This window comes from Rana temporaria, chromosome 7 (assembly GCF_905171775.1).
Source record: "Rana temporaria chromosome 7, aRanTem1.1, whole genome shotgun sequence".
NCBI classification, from domain to species: Eukaryota; Metazoa; Chordata; class Amphibia; order Anura; family Ranidae; genus Rana; species Rana temporaria.
Window position 1 is genome coordinate 98,079,150 of NC_053495.1, and position 13,345 is coordinate 98,092,494.

General features: G+C 43.5%; 1 protein-coding gene across 2 annotated transcripts in view; it reads right to left on the minus strand.

The window, feature by feature from the left end:
- Nucleotides 1-13,345, minus strand: part of OLFML2B (olfactomedin like 2B) — a 302,868-nt gene that overhangs the window by 140,449 nt on the left and 149,074 nt on the right. For both annotated transcript variants that reach the window (XM_040359727.1, XM_040359728.1), the window contains exon 3: nucleotides 2,255-2,362. In XM_040359727.1, the coding sequence (XP_040215661.1) occupies nucleotides 2,255-2,362 (108 nt within the window). The remainder of the gene's footprint in view (nucleotides 1-2,254; nucleotides 2,363-13,345) is intronic.

The following is a 13,345-nucleotide window of genomic DNA, read 5'->3' on the forward strand; positions in this document are numbered from 1 at the left end:
GCTCTGTCTGATTGGGCGACTAAGTGGCAGATGAGGTTTAATGTAGATAAATGTAAAGTTATGCACTTGGGGGCTAAGAATATGCATGCATCATACATACTAGGGGGAGTACAACTGGGGGGGTCTGTAGTGGAGAAGGATCTGGGGGTTTTAGTTGATCATAAGCTCAATAATGGCATGCAATGCCAAGCTGCGGTTTCCAAAGCGAGCAAAGTCCTTTCTTGTATTAAGAGAGGTATGGACTCCAGAGACAGAGATATAATTTTGCCCCTGTACAAATCATTAGTAAGACCTCATCTGGAATATGCAGTTCAGTTTTGGGCACCAGTTCTCAAAAAGGATATCGGAGAACTGGAGAAAGTGCAGAGAAGAGCAACCAAACTGATAAGAGGCATGGAGGAGCTCAGCTATGAGGAAAGATTAGAGGAACTAAATTTATTCACTCTTGAGAAGAGGAGAATACGGGGGGATATGATCAACATGTACAAATATATAAGAGGTCCATACAGTGAACTTGGTGTTGAGTTATTCACTTTACGGTCATCACTGAGGACAAGGGGGCACTCTTTACGTCTAGAGGAAAAGAGATTTCACCTCCAAATACGGAAAGGTTTTTTCACAGTAAGAGCTGTGAAAATGTGGAACAGACTCCCTCCAGAGGTGGTTCTGGCCAGCTCAGTAGATTGCTTTAAGAAAGGTCTGGATTCTTTCCTAAATGTACAGAATATAACTGAGTACTAAGATTTGTAGGTATAGTTGATCCAGGGTAAATCCGATTGCCTCTCAGGGGATCAGGAAGGAATTTTTTTCCCCTGCTGTAGCAAATTGGATCATGCTCCGCTGGGGTTTTTTTGCCTTCCTCTGGATCAACTGTGGGTATGGAGTTGGGTGTATAGGATTTTACTGTGTTTTATTTAGTTTTTTTGTGGTTGAACTGGATGGACTTGTGTCTTTTTTCAACCTGACTAACTATGTAACTATGTAACTCACTGTATACCTGAGCTTGGTTTTCCTGTCTGAACAGCTGGGAGTCTCGAACCCTGTCCAGTTGGTTCTACAGATGATTTGTACACTTAAAAGCTGCTTTTACAGTTTGTATTATTACATTATTGCTTAACCCTAACAATGTGGTAGCTCTTATTACGTAACATGTAATAAAACTAGAATGGAATACACTTCCCAAAACCATAATTTCAACAATAGCAACATATACCGTATTTATCGGCGTATACCGCACACTTTTTTCCCCTTAAAATAAGGGGAAAATTGTGGGTGCGCGATATACGCCGATACCCGCTTCCCGCGCTGAGTTTGAACTGCGCCGCCGACATATACCGAGCGCAGTACACTCGGGTACATTCGGCCAGGCTCGGCTTCGCTCGCGGTCACGCTCTGTGACGCCTCCTAGCCTTTATGCGTGAGAAGCCGAGCGTGCCCGAGTGTACTGCGCTCGATATATGTCGGCGGCGGCGTTCAAACACAGTGCGGGAAGCGGGGATTTGACTCAGAGACAGTGCGGGAGGACATCACCGAGGCCGCAGACGGATGCCGGACCAGACAAGGCCGCCGATGGACGCCGGGCAAGACACTGACGAGGGGCATTCAAACTGTAAGTATTTTTATTTTTTTCTGAAATTTCCCTTCTAGGTTGGGGGTGCGCGCTATACGGGGGTGCGCGCAATACCCCGATAAATATGGTACGTCTAATCCATCTAGTTCTACCATAAAGCCCTGTACACACGATCGGATATCTGATGGAATCTAATCTGATGGATTTTTTCATCGGATATCCAATGAAGCTGACTTTCATCAGTCTTGCCTACACACCATCGGTTAAAAATCTGATCGTGTCCAAACGCGGTGACGAAAAATACAACAACGTGCTGAGAAAAATGAAGTTCAATGCTTCCCAGCATGCGTCGACTTGATTCTGAGCATGTGTGGATTTTTGACCGATGGACTTCCCCACAGACGATCGGTTCCACACACGATCGGTTCGTCCGATTCAAACGGTCCATCGGTCTGTTTTCATCAGACAAACAGATCGTGTGTACAGGGCTTTAGGAACTACTGTCTCTTAGATAATATAAACGTACATTGGAGAGCCTCTCACACCCTTTTGTATATAAGAAAATATATTGGAATCTTTTCTTATATAATTTAATGTACACAAATCAAATTATATAACCGATTATTTATTCTATACTTTAGAAATCAAAAAAATTACTTAGAAATTGTAGATCTAAAATCTTACCTCTTCAAGTTTCTCAATACGGCCAACCATCTTTGTAGTCACACTATGCAGTTTCAGTAGATCTAATCCATAGAAAGCCCCTTCCAGCATTTCTATAATGGTTGATAGCTAAGGGACAAGAAAACAAACAAATGTTGTCACTCTTTAAAATGCGCCCCTAAAATGTGTAATGTTTACATTTTTGATGGAAAAGATAAGTACCAAAAAGAATGTCCAAACAATATAAAAAAAAAAAAGAAACATGATTTTTATATTGTTTATAAATGCCAATTTGCTCCAAAAAGGAAAAGAGTACTATGACATTACTACATTGCAACTAATAGAGTTTATTCCATGGTGATTTGTACACTTGTTATTAGTGCAGTAAAGAAAGGCAGTCATTTATGCAGTATTACTAATTTCCCAAGATAATAATTGGATTATCTATACAAATATAACTATTGGTAAGTTTTATCACAATATATGCTATCACTGTTAAAGTGATTAAACCCAAAACTAAAAATGTAACATATTGCAGCTTACCAATCATTACATGTGAAAGCTGTATTAGGCTTTTTTTCCCTCTGTTTTTCACCTGATGATCTGGACCGGGTAACACATCCTGTATTAGAGTGTGCCCACTCTGCATAAAGGATCACAGGGGGGCACCTTTGGACAGAAGCATTTTCAGTTTGGGGGGATGGGAGTGTTAAATGTACTAGCAGATTTAAATACACTAACAACCTGAAGCTGAACTCCAGCTTACACAGTAGCTATACAAGCAGTTACAGCAACAGTTTTTTTTTTTTTTTTGGGGATAAAGGTTTTTACATGAATAAAGAAAAGCCACTCTTTGTAAGCACCACTGTCAGTGTTAAATGGCTTGTCTCAACACTTTTAGCTGAAACAATTGCAGGAGAGCTTGTTCTGTTGGAAAACAATAAATGTACTGGCTGGATCACTAAATAAAAATAGAAAAGAAAAATCGAAAAAAGAAAACTAGTGCAGCGGAAAAGAGGTAGGGTGGGGACAGGGGAATAGTTGCTGAGACTAGGCCTGAGACTGCCCACCCAGTTGAATGAAGGGACTATCTCGGTACTGATAGAACACAATAAACATAATTATATAAAAAGATTTATTATAAATAAAATTGCAAAACAAGCAGATGTACACATCAACGATTGGTCAAGGTTTCGAGTAGTTTTGCGGAATACCGCTTCATCACGAAAACCAATCTAAAAAAATAAATAATACAATAAGAACATGTAATATGATTCAGCAATACAACTAGTGCAGTATACAAAAACAATTTTGTGGCGCTAAAATAAAAAGTGATATAGTAATAATAATCTGTATCAACACCAATTGACAGTATGGTCAAATGAAAAGTCCATGTAATAATGGTGAGTTATTGAAAATGAACTGTTGATGGATGAGTAGTCAGATGAATAATTCCAAACACCACAGGTGAATCAAAGTAAATAAATAGTGAAAAAAACCACCACCAAAAGCGGAGGCTTACCAGAGATATTGAACCTAAATAAGCATACGCCTAAAGGGTCAATATAGGCTGAATGTAAATGGATGAAGACCACATCAACCGGATCTGGATATATAGTTGGGAGGATATCCTGAAGACATCACGTACACAAGCACGAGGGGGAATATCGGTGACTCAAACGATCAGACCGTATCCAAAGTGCATAAAGAAAAACAAAGGCACATAGTGTGATACCGTAACAATGTTGAAATTTAATAACGGTTAAAAACGCTTACAGTTTTGCTGTATAAAAATGACATCAATAAAACGTGGGGCATGGCAGCAGCAGAGTCCCGACGCGTTTCGCAATAGTGTGCATCATTTGCATCAATAATTTGCACCCCAGATGATGCAAACTATTGCGAAACGCGTCGGGACTCTGCTGCTGCCATGCGCCACGTTTTATTGATGTCCTTTTTATAAAAAAAACTGTAAGTGTTTTTAACCGTTATTAAATTTCAACATTGTTACGGTATCACACTATTTGCCTTCATTTTTCTTTATGCACTTTGGATACGGTCTGATCGTTTGAGTCACCGATATTCCCCCTCGTGCTTGTGTACGTGATGTCTTCAGGATATCCTCCAAACTATATATCCAGATCCGGTTGATGTGGTCTTCATCCATTTACATTCAGCCTATATTGACCCTTTAGGCGTATGCTTATTTGGGTTCAATATCTCTGGTAAGCCTCCGCTTTTGGTGGTGGTTTTTTTCACTATTTATTTACTTTGATTCACCTGTGGTGTTTGGAATTATTCATCTGACTACTAATCCATCAACAGTTCATTTTCAATAACTCACCATTATTACATGAACTTTTCATTTGACCATACTGTCAATTGGTGTTGATACAGATTATTATTACTATATCACTTTTTATTTTAGCGCCACAAAATTGTTTTTGTATACTGTACCACTTTCTTGTTTCACTAGATTGTTTGTGGCTGCTTTTCATTTGATAGCGCAGATTTACTTTTGTTTTAATACAACTAGTGCAGCCATCACATCTAAGAATTAGTTAGCTACAATACATTTTTGCTTTTGGGTTTAATACCCTTTTAGTTTTGTTCACTTTTTTATTTTACTTACAGTATGTTATATTTCTCTTAGTATACAACCTACATCAAAAAATAGAGGAACTATGGGGCAAATGCTCTGACATCAGTATCTCCAAAAGGGATGAATGAATCTGTAAGCGGTTTAGGACAAGGTCGATTGAAGCTCGGACCCAGAGTGGCAAGCCATGGGGACCAAAATTTGTTGAATTTTCCAAAGCACCCCCTGTGTTGAAAAATTTGCCTTTTAACCCTAAAAATAACACCCATCCTAGATACCTACTCCTTTACTGTAGGGGGTTCAGTGGCTGTCCAGTGTAATAAAATTAATAGGCGAGCGTGAAAGAAGGCTCTAGTTATGACTTGTCTAACTGAGTCTTCTACAAGTAAATCATCCAAAATACCAAGTATACATTGTTCAGGGTCCTCACCCAGGAAAGTCTGAAATACTGTATTGATAGTAGATATAACTCCTCTCCAATACAAGTGCAGTTTGGGACACGGCCACATAATGTGAATTCGATTGTAAGCTCTAACGAGCAGGGCCCTCTGATCCCTCCTGTATTGAATTGTATGGTAACTGTACTGTCTGCCCCATGTTTTAAAGCGCTATACAAACAGTTGGCACTATATAAATCCCTTATAATAATAATAATAATAATAATAATAATAATTAGAGCTCCATGATCCCTAGAGCACCTAGTACAAGTAGAGTTTTCTCTTGTACCCATTCAAAAGAGTTTTACAGGCATGTAATGGACTCCTAACACTAGATAAAGTTGTGATAGGCGTTGCGCTACATTCAGGGAACACTGTTGTACTGTCAGGAAGGCCTCCTCCCATTACTCCTCTACAAAATGCACCTTCATATTTTTCCCAACGGCAGGACACCTTGTTGGGATAGTCTCTAAGGTAATTGTTTAACAGCATGAAATAACATTGCAATAATAACTAGGCATGTGCATTTCGTTTCGTTCCGAATCGAAATTCGGACGAATTTTTCATTATTCGGACATTCGGATGCATACGAATTCCCGAATTGCAATATTAATGAATTTACCGAATCCGAACGAACGTTTTCGATTCCGAATCGAAAACCCGCGGACGAATATTTTTTTTTTTTTTTTCGAATTCCGATCGAATTTCGTCCGCGGGTTTTCGATTTGGAATTCAAATTTTTTTTTTTTTTTTTTTCGAATTCCGATCGAATTTCGTCCGCGGGTTTTCGATTTGGAATTCGAAATTTTTTTTTTTTTTTTCGAATTCCGATCGAATTTCGAAATTATATTCGAAGAGAGAATTTTCGAATTCGACCGGATTTTTCGAAATTCGGTCGAAAACGAACGAGTTCCGAAAACGAATTTAACACATGTAACGAACCTAACTTAACGAAATTAATTAAATAACGAATTAAAACGAAACGAAACAAAATTTTCCCTTTTGCACATGCCTAATAATAACCCCTTTTACATTATCTCACAAAAGTGAGTACACCCCTCACATTTTTGTAAATATTTTATTATACCTTTTCATGTGACAACACTGAAGAGATTACACTTTGGTACAATGTAAAGTAGTGAGTGTACAGCTTGTATAACATTGTAAGTTTGCTGTCCCCTCAAAATAACTCAACACACAGTCATTAATGTCTAAACCACTGGCAACAAAGTAAGAGCTTTAACATGAGGACTATGGTGGCTCTGGGCATTCAGTGGGGAAGACATTGTGAAGTCCTCGCCTCATTGAAATCTTTCAGTAAGTGTGGTAAAATATCATCAGCATACATTTTATAGACCTCAATGGGTATCCCATCCACACCTGGCGCTTTGGAGTTACTAAAACAAACTGGTCGCCAACTGTAGTTCCTCAACAGTGAGAAGAGCATCCAAAAATCTAAGTATCAGAAAGAGAGGGTAATGGCATTTCTTGGATATAGGACTGCAATGAATCCTTAGTGTAGTCTCTTTTGGACTGATACAGGGCAGAATAGTAAGCTGTGAATTCTGACATAACTAGGTCTGGGAAATAAACGATTTGACCATCCGGTTGCTACAGGGCCACAATTGAGAGGGAAATCTGCTCAGCATGTGACAATTTAGCCAATAGGTGACCAGCCTGTTCCCTTTTCTCATAGAATAGCAATCTGTTGAAAAATAGTTTACTCCCATGCTCCGTACACACGATCAGAGTTTCAGATGGCCTAAAATCCGATGGAATTTTTAGTCAGAATTCCGTTCACGCTGTCAGACCAAATTCCGACCGTCTAAAACGCGGTGACGTAAAACACTACGACGAGCCGAGAAAAATAAAGTTCAATGCTTCCGAGCATGCGTCAACTTGATTCTGAGCATGCATGTTTTTTTTTATCTTTTTTTTCCATTGGAAAAAAATAAAACATGTTCTATGATGGGGCCCACACACGATCAGAATTTCTGATGAAAAAAGTCCATCAGACTTTTTTCATCGGAAATTCCGATCGCGTGTACGCGACATTAGCCACAGAGGGAGAACGCTTCCTGTGCAAATAACCAACTATCTCTATTCTCATCAGATGGGTCTGCTATAAACATCTACTCTAATTGACGCACCAGCTGAGCCACCTGGTCCCCTTAAGCAGCCATGGCCCTCTTGATGTCCTGAATTTCAGACACTGATAGCCCCCGAAGTAAGGCTTTGAAGGCCTTCCAAGCAGAACTCCGCAATCAGTGTTCTACGTGTGTCTGCCAGTAGTCAGAAATTTTTGCTTTTACCTTGTCTGGGGCAGGGAGGAGATTAAGCCAAAAAGCATTGAGCTTCCAGGAAGCACGATGCAAGGTGGACCCCTAAGCTCACCAATACAGGAGAGTGATCCAAAATCCCCCTAAGGGCATATGTAATGTTGGACACATATCGCTCAGCCATTGGATTGCATAGGCAGAGATCTATCCTTTATAGGGAAGTGTGCATTTTAGAAAAGCAGGAGAAAAGCCTCTCTCCTGGATGCAAATTCCACCAAGGATCTATCCAGCCCACCTATTCCATAAACTTCCTTAAGGCTGTACAATGAGCACCTCATGTTGAAGTAACATGGGGGTGCTTGTCAAGATAAAGATCTATGTTAAAATCCCCCAAATTTATATTGCTAAATCAGGATAACCCAACTGGTACATCAACAGAGCATGTCAAATTTCACCTATGAAAGAAGGAGGGATGTACACAAATGCTAAAATACATTTCAAAGTATATATGCGGCAAGCTAAAAAAAACATATCTCCCTTCTGTATCTATTAGGGGTGTCAAATTTAATTGCTGCATCGCGTTTTGGGTGTCCCCGATGCGGCACCGATGCATGCGACCGTAATAATCGATGTTTAGCCCCGCCCCTCCCGGGAGAGTGCTCCGTTCAGATATTACCTTGTTTCTCAGTGTTTGTATATGGCGCGCTCATGTGACTGCCCGGCCCGCCTCTCTCATCTCTCTTCTCTGCTCTTACGTCTCACGTCTCTCCTGGCGTCAGCCCCGCCCACTGACTGTAACTATCAGATCAGTAGAAAGGCGGAAGGGGCAGTCAGTTACATTAGCGCAGCATATACAAACAACCTGCTGACGAGAGAGTGGACGAAAGCTGGAATGGAGATCGGGGGATGGTGAACAGGCAGTTCGCCCATCTAATTACAAGGCTGCAATGACACAAGTAAGTTCCCTCCAATCATCCTCTGTGCGCAGAGCAGCATATAAGTACAGAGGAGGAGGGGGGTGCTGTGATCCGGGGGTACGGGGGGGAGGGGGTACGGGCATGTAGTGGAATCTGATGTGTCATTGAAGTCATTGTCACTGCAGGCAGGGACTGGGCTGTATGAAGGAGAAATATAGACCATCTCCTGTACTATGTCCGCAGTCTCTGATCATCTCCTGTAGCATGACCGCAGTCTCTGATCATCTCCTGTAGCATGTCCGCAGTCTCTGACCGTCTCCTGTAGTATGTCCGCAGTCTCTGACCATCTCCTGTAGCATGTCCGCAGTCTCTGATCATCTCCTGTAGCATGTCCGCAGTCTCTGACCATCTCCTGTAGTATGTCCGCAGTCTCTGACCATCTCCTGTAGCATGACAGCAGTCTCTTATCATCTCCTGCAGCATGACCGCAGTCTCTGACTGTCATGGATCTTGAGATATTAAAGTGTTTCTACTTGACATCTGTTACACAGGAGAGGGACATTCAATGCAATGACACCAGCTTTTGAAATGCTAAGTGGAACCAGCTTGTGAAATACCTTTTATTGTGTTCTGCAGGTTAAGAGCGGGTGTCGGAGACAGTCCGTCTGGCTAGAATTGGGGATTGAAGGTTAATTGAATCTATTATGTATGTTTGAAGATGTATGTGTTTACGCTAAGGGACTTTGTATTGTTCTAAAGGTCAGAAGCCTGTCAGCTGTATTGAATTAGCATTCTATTGTCTAAAAGGAATGTAACCTCTCAGAGGTAGTAATTAAGTAGACCGGGTTATTGTGTACATTGATTACCCCCTGGGGCTTCTGTCTCAATACACAAGTCTTTCTATCCAAGCTATTGGACCAATCCCTGTTGACTATTTCAAGTCCTCATTTGCATGGTCAAGGAGGACCTTAGTGAAGACTGCATACTTTACAATTGACCAATAGGAAAGCGGTTGTTGGGGGTGGGATGTTCCAAATTCTGTATAAAAAAGTGTGCTGTGTACTTGAAAATAAAGAGTCCTGTTTGAACTTACATACAGCCGGCCTGGTGTTTGTTCTTAATGGGTCCGAATGGCACATAGCTGTAATTCGGATCCCGGGAACCTTGGATGACTGGACCATCAGACGTTGCAATCTGCAAGCTGACTCACTGGTAGCAGAGGAGTGTCGGGAGAGCAGAACTGGGCGAGAAAGGATCTCGTCACATTGGTTGGCAGCAGTGGGATTTGCTCTCCAGTTACTGGGACAACTCCAAACCACCACCATGAATGACCAGCTATGCAGCTTGCAGGAGAACCATGCTAAAAGACTTGCTTGAGAGCCGTGGAGGGACCGGTGGGAAGAACAAGGCCACCCTGATCATTGCGCTAGCCGAGATGGATCAGAGGGATGGTGATGCAGGACCCCGGTCAGTTGAAGACTTGTTCCAGCAGCGAGTTCAACAGCGGTTGGCATTATATGGTACTAACCCATCAGAGACAGCCATACAGAATACCATTAGAGACATCCAGCTGCAGGAACAGAGAGAACGAGAGCGGCAACAGAGAGAACGAGAGCGGCAACATGAGCTGAGAATTGCAGAAATACGGCAATCGGTGACAACGCCTAAAGAAGCAGCACCAAAGGAAAGAAGAGGAGAGGTACAGATACCAGTAACCATGGAAGAGGAATTCAGAAGGAGGTTGCGAGAGAAGCAGATACAGCGCAGAGGACCAGTATCAGAGAAGGTCCTGCTTGGATGGTCTGATTCGATCCGCTGCAAACTCTGGAAAGAAGCGCTAGCCCGCGAGCAGCAACACCAGGGAAAAGCTCTCCCCTCCATCCATGTAAGGTACTGGTCACAGTATGAAGTAAGAATGCTGTTATTAGGGGAACAACCGAAGCAGGAGTGGACAGCAGAGTTAAGCAGGCTGATCCGGGCAGAGATGCGGTTGGACGAGAGCTACAGAGCCATCCGGTGGTATGTAGTCCAAGAGTGCCCGTGGTCAGCGGATGACAGCCCCATGGATGGCTTTGACTATGATGGCCTGGGATTGTTGTATTGGAGGATGTCCAGGGATCCCAACTTTGGGAGCGATCGGGAGTGGCGTTGGGAGGAAATAATGGAGCACAGAGAGCGAAGACTGAATGTCGCGGAAGTGCACTGGTTACAGGAAGATTTGGAATTCCTGGCCGCTCAGGAATGGGAACTGGAAATCGCCTACAAACAGCTGCTAGACTTAGCTCAGCAGCAGGGTGAGGTTCCCTTTGCCTGGGACTATGAGGAAATATCAGCTGACGACGCTGAAATCCTGGCTGATGAATCAGCAGTGGAGAATCGGGAGCTTGCCATTCCCAAAGCAGAAGTGCTGGCAACAGGGCAGAGTGCTAGCAATCTCTGCCCAGCACTGGGACCAACTGTGGAGTTCCAGGGAGCCGGGGCGGTTGGCCCCCCTCCCCAGCATCAAGTTGAGGTGGTAAAGCTCGTACTCCCAGCTGAATCACTGGCAGCAGGACAGGATGCTACTGGTGGCTGCACCCCACTACAGCTTGAGCGGATATCGGTGGATGGGACTGTGGTCTCCACTCACAGCAACCCAGCGGAAGAGCTGACAACAGAGCAGAGTGCCCCAGGCCTCTGCTCTCAACTAACAGGAGAGGGGGTTCCTGTGGTAGTGGATGGGACTCTGATTTCCACTGACACAACCCCAGAAAATGATGCGGCACTGAGACAGGAGGATGTCGGCTTTGCTTTGCAAGCACCGGGGGATTTTCACCTAGCATCAGTGGATGGAAATTCAGTCTCCACTGGTATACCCCAGGAATGGTGGCCAGTTGGCCCAGATCCCCAACAGCATGATGAACTGAGCCCAGCCACCCTGTCTTCTCTCCAGCGGCTGAAAGGACTCCAGGGAGAAGGGCCAGTCCAGGCCTCTCCCCAGCGGCAGGCGTGTTCTCTGAGAGAGGCAGAGATTGGCTGGGTGAGTAATGCTCTGTTTGGGACAAGGTATCTGGGGTACTGGGTGGGTACCGGAATTGGGATCTCTCCCAGTGTTAGTCTCCTGCCAAAGGGGGAGATGTGTGACAGACCTAGCCGGGACAGGGGCTTTTGGAGAGGACTGAATGCGAGCCTCTTGCCGTCCGATTATGGGCCAGGACCTCAAAACAGGAAGGCAGATGGGTCATCCCAGCAGACAGTCCTGGAACTTTAAGACTACTTTTCCAACATCCTCGAGTTGACCGGTTTGGGTCCCACTGCGGCTGTTGGACTGTTTCCCAGGGGAAGTAATGTCATGGATCTTGAGATATTAAAGTGTTTCTACTTGACATCTGTTACACAGGAGAGGGACATTCAATGCAAGGACACCGGCTTTTGAAATGCTAAGTGGAACCAGCTTGTGAAATACCTTTTATTGTGTTCTGCAGGTTAAGAGCGGGTGTCGGAGACAGTCCGTCTGGCTAGAATTGGGGATTGAAGGTTAATTGAATCTATTATGTATGTTTGAAGATGTATGTGTTTACGCTAAGGGACTTTGTATTGTTCTAAAGGTCAGAAGCCTGTCAGCTGTATTGAATTAGCATTCTATTGTCTAAAAGGAATGTAACCTCTCAGAGGTAGTAATTAAGTAGACCGGGTTATTGTGTACATTGATTACCCCCTGGGGCTTCTGTCTCAATACACAAGTCTTTCTATCCAAGCTATTGGACCAATCCCTGTTGACTATTTCAAGTCCTCATTTGCATGGTCAAGGAGGACCTTAGTGAAGACTGCATACTTTACAATTGACCAATAGGAAAGCGGTTGTTGGGGGTGGGATGTTCCAAATTCTGTATAAAAGTGTGCTGTGTACTTGAAAATAAAGAGTCCTGTTTGAACTTACATACAGCCTGCCTGATGTTTGTTCTTAATGGGTCCGAATGGCACATAGCTGTAATTCGGATCCCGGAACCTTGGATGACTGGACCATCAGACGTTGCAATCTGCAAGCTGACTCACTGGTAGCAGAGGAGTGTCGGGAGAGCAGAACTGGGCGAGAAAGGATCTCGTCACACTGACCATCTCCTGTAGCATGTCCGCAGTCTCTAACCATCTCCTGTAGCATGTCCGCAGTCGCTGACCATCTCCTGTAGCATGTCCGCAGTCTTTGACCATCTCCTGTAGCATGTCTGCAGTCTCTGACCATCTCCTCTACTATGTCCGCAGTCTCTGATCATCTCTCGTACTATGTCCACAGTCTCTGATCATCTCCTGTACTATGTCCGCAGTCTCTGATCATCTCCTGTACTATGTCCGCAGTCTCTGACCATCTCATGTACTATGTCCGCAGTCTCTGATCATCTCCTGTAGCATGTCTGCAGTCTCTGATCATCTCCTGCAGCATGTTTGCAGTCTCTGATCATCACCTGTACCATGTCTGCAGTCTCTAATCATCTCCTGTACTATGTCCGCAGTCTCTGATCATCTCCTGTACTATGTCCGCATTCTCTGATCATCTCCTGTACCACGTCTGCAGTCTCTGATCATCTCCTTTAGTATTTTGAGGGGAGAGCCATGCGCACTTGCGCTGTAATCGTGATGCATCGCGGAATCGAATCGAATCGTTGACATGATAATCTTAATCAAATCAAATCGTGAGGCCAGTGAAGATGTGCACCCCTAGTATCTATGGAGTGATCCATTTCATGGAAGTCCAATGAGTTCTGAACTAACACACTTACACCCCTGGAATTAGTGTGGGTAGAGTGGTACATTTTTCTCGCCCATGCCAAGTAGTGCACAAATAGCAGGTTATTGTTTCCGAAACACAGTGGGCACCATAGTGCATTTTAAGGGGTCATGAA